The sequence below is a fragment of the Cyprinodon variegatus genome, unplaced genomic scaffold, assembly GCF_000732505.1.
Source record: "Cyprinodon variegatus isolate N-32 unplaced genomic scaffold, C_variegatus-1.0 Scaffold402, whole genome shotgun sequence".
Classification (NCBI taxonomy): domain Eukaryota; kingdom Metazoa; phylum Chordata; class Actinopteri; order Cyprinodontiformes; family Cyprinodontidae; genus Cyprinodon; species Cyprinodon variegatus.
This window is the reverse complement of record NW_015150855.1, coordinates 578,386-580,959: the sequence shown is the minus strand read 5'-3', so window position 1 is coordinate 580,959 and position 2,574 is coordinate 578,386. Positions and strand designations below refer to the sequence as shown.

The following is a 2,574-nucleotide window of genomic DNA, read 5'->3' as shown; positions in this document are numbered from 1 at the left end:
GATCTGTCGGTTAATGTGAAGGTCAGAATTGAATAATAATAACTTCACAGACTGATGTGAGAAAACAGGTCAGACCTCGACATCCGGCCGCAGTGTCAGACTAACCATCCCTGAAATCTGTAAATCTGATTGATGGATGGAGGTGATGATGGGTTCAGCTGACAGATTCTCACTTGTAGCCTTCGCCGTCAGCGGTGGGTGGGTCACATGACTCATGAGTGTGTGGACGGTGTGAGTCACTGATGAGGCGGCATTGACAAGCTGAGAGTAAAATAAGGAACAGATTCCTCCTCTTCTAGAGGCCACCATCATAAGCAGCAGATGGAAGAAATGCATCTTACCTGCAGCAGCTGAGCCTGGGGTTGCCATGGAAACTAGTGTGCCAGCCACCAGCAACATTACGACGAGCGTTCGCCTGTGAGATGCGGTTCTCAGGTCCATACCGCTCCTGGTCCTGATCCTGAAGCTGGAGCCCAGCGGGATCACAGGGGCCATCTTCCTCAAAGGGCCGGCGGTCTGACTCGGACGCAAAGAGCCAAGGGCCCGTCAGGAGGACCTGGACGGCACAGCAGAGTCCTCACTCACACACTGATTCATAACGCATCAACATCATGTTTCTGTGGAGCAAAACAGTTGGTTTCCCTCCAGTCTGACCATCATGGATCCCAGAATAACTGATCTCACTTGGTCCAAACCAGGCCTGTCCCAGAGACACGGCCGGATGGGACCCGCTAAGACAAGAAAATGACCAATGATGGATGGATTCAATGTTTAGCGAAAGAGAGTAAAAGTTGTTAGGGGGTTAGAGTGACTTTTTGAAATGAGTAATGAAACTATACTGAAAGGAATGATGGGTAAGGAGAGTAAGAGGGATAATAGAGGGTTGGGAAGGGCATTGATAGTGTTGGAAGTAACAGTGTCACATAAATCAAAGGACTCCTTTGAAAAAAAATAAGCTTTTAAATCTCCTGGTTGCATCATAACGGCGCAATCACACGTAATCAAGTAGCTCGTTACTAGAAGTCGATCAATAAAAGCAATTTTTCATCAGGACTCTCTCTGCAGCAGGAGAGGAATGAACAGGATATGGAGCCGAACCCGTGACACGGAAAAAGAGATTAGGAATGCTAGAATAATCAGGGAAAATGTCAACAGTAAAAATCAAACATTGCTACTGAAGAAGTGGAAATGTATCATGGTTTCCTTATTTTATGCTCCATCTTTTGATCCAATGATAGATGTTTCTGTGGATTCCTTCAGTGGATAAGCTGAAAGCTCCTTTAGGGGCCTTCATCTAAATGCAATGAACTTCTGTAAGCCTCCGGTTCAAGTAGAGGAGACTGATGATGGTTGCAACAGGTTTTTTCCTCCAATCTGAAGCGTGGTCCTGGCCTTACAAAGATTGCACAGCTAAGGTGATTTTTATATAGGCCACTGCTGTGAATCTGACTGATGGGGAGGAAGGGGTTTGGCAGATGATCATTTTAATGTCAATTAAAAAATATATATATACTATCAAGAAAAAGAAATATAAATGTTTAAGATGTCTGTACTCTTAAAAGTCAGATTACGGGATGTTCTAAATATAAATCTTAAGCTGCGCTCGTCGTGTTAATTATGAATGTTTAATAGCAATGCTTGAAAAAGTTTCACAGTGTTTCATTTGGGATTTGCCGTTTTTCACAGAGGCCAAGGTTGCAGTTTTGCTTTATAAACTACAAATTCTCAGAATAAAACACTCATCAAAACAAACAGCTACATTTATGACATTTTGCATCCATTCCAGCAATGGTGCTGGATGCAGCAGTTAACTTTTTTTACACAGAGCCGCTGGAAGTAATTTTGAACAAGGGATGCTATGAAAATGTTTTGTTTTTTCTTGGCTGAAAGACCTATGAGCCTTTAGGCCTATTTTAAATACAATAAAAATAAATAAGTAAATAGATTGAAATATTTACACTTCAGTGCACACAGCCAAGGTCATCATCAGTTCTCAGGTGAATATATGCGCTATTAATTAAACTCACAATAACACTACAACAAAGTAGATTTGGTCAGCTGGCATGAATCTGAGTCACTGTGTTTATGTCACACGTGACTATTAGCTCCAAAATCCTTTTACACAAACCATGAGGAAGTAATTATATTATTATACTATATTAACGTTATTGAACAGTTCTCCGTGTCAGTTACACAAAGAATCCAAGATCAAAATAACCCTCTAAAATACTATGGTTACGTCCAAATGTTCAGGTCCGCTCTAAGGTCTTGGAGATAAAGTCTCTAATGAGCTGATGAATCCGAAATGTGTTTCTGTGCCATATTTCCTCATCGTTTCTGTCATTAGACTATGTAAATTTGCTAGATACCATGCTCTAGTTTGCCTGACGTTGCCATGACAACGTAACTTCCATGAACTTGTGTTGATTAGGCCTCAAAATTATTAAATTAAAATCCCAAATACAATCCTAAACATTAAAAAAAGGCAAAAGGATCCCAAAATAATTAATGTTGCGGTGATAACTGGCTGTGCAGTATTGGCCAATACCGACACCATACCGATACTATTGGTTT

At 41.2% G+C, this 2,574-nt stretch overlaps 1 protein-coding gene across 4 annotated transcripts in view; it reads right to left on the bottom strand.

Annotated features, from left to right (window-relative positions):
- Positions 1 to 2,574, bottom strand: part of LOC107092967 (UPF0606 protein KIAA1549-like) — a 35,616-nt gene that overhangs the window by 25,688 nt on the left and 7,354 nt on the right. For all 4 annotated transcript variants that reach the window (XM_015387724.1, XM_015387726.1, XM_015387727.1 and 1 more), the window contains exon 2: positions 342 to 556. In XM_015387724.1, the coding sequence (XP_015243210.1) occupies positions 342 to 495 (154 nt within the window). In that variant the 5' untranslated portion in view covers positions 496 to 556. The remainder of the gene's footprint in view (positions 1 to 341; positions 557 to 2,574) is intronic.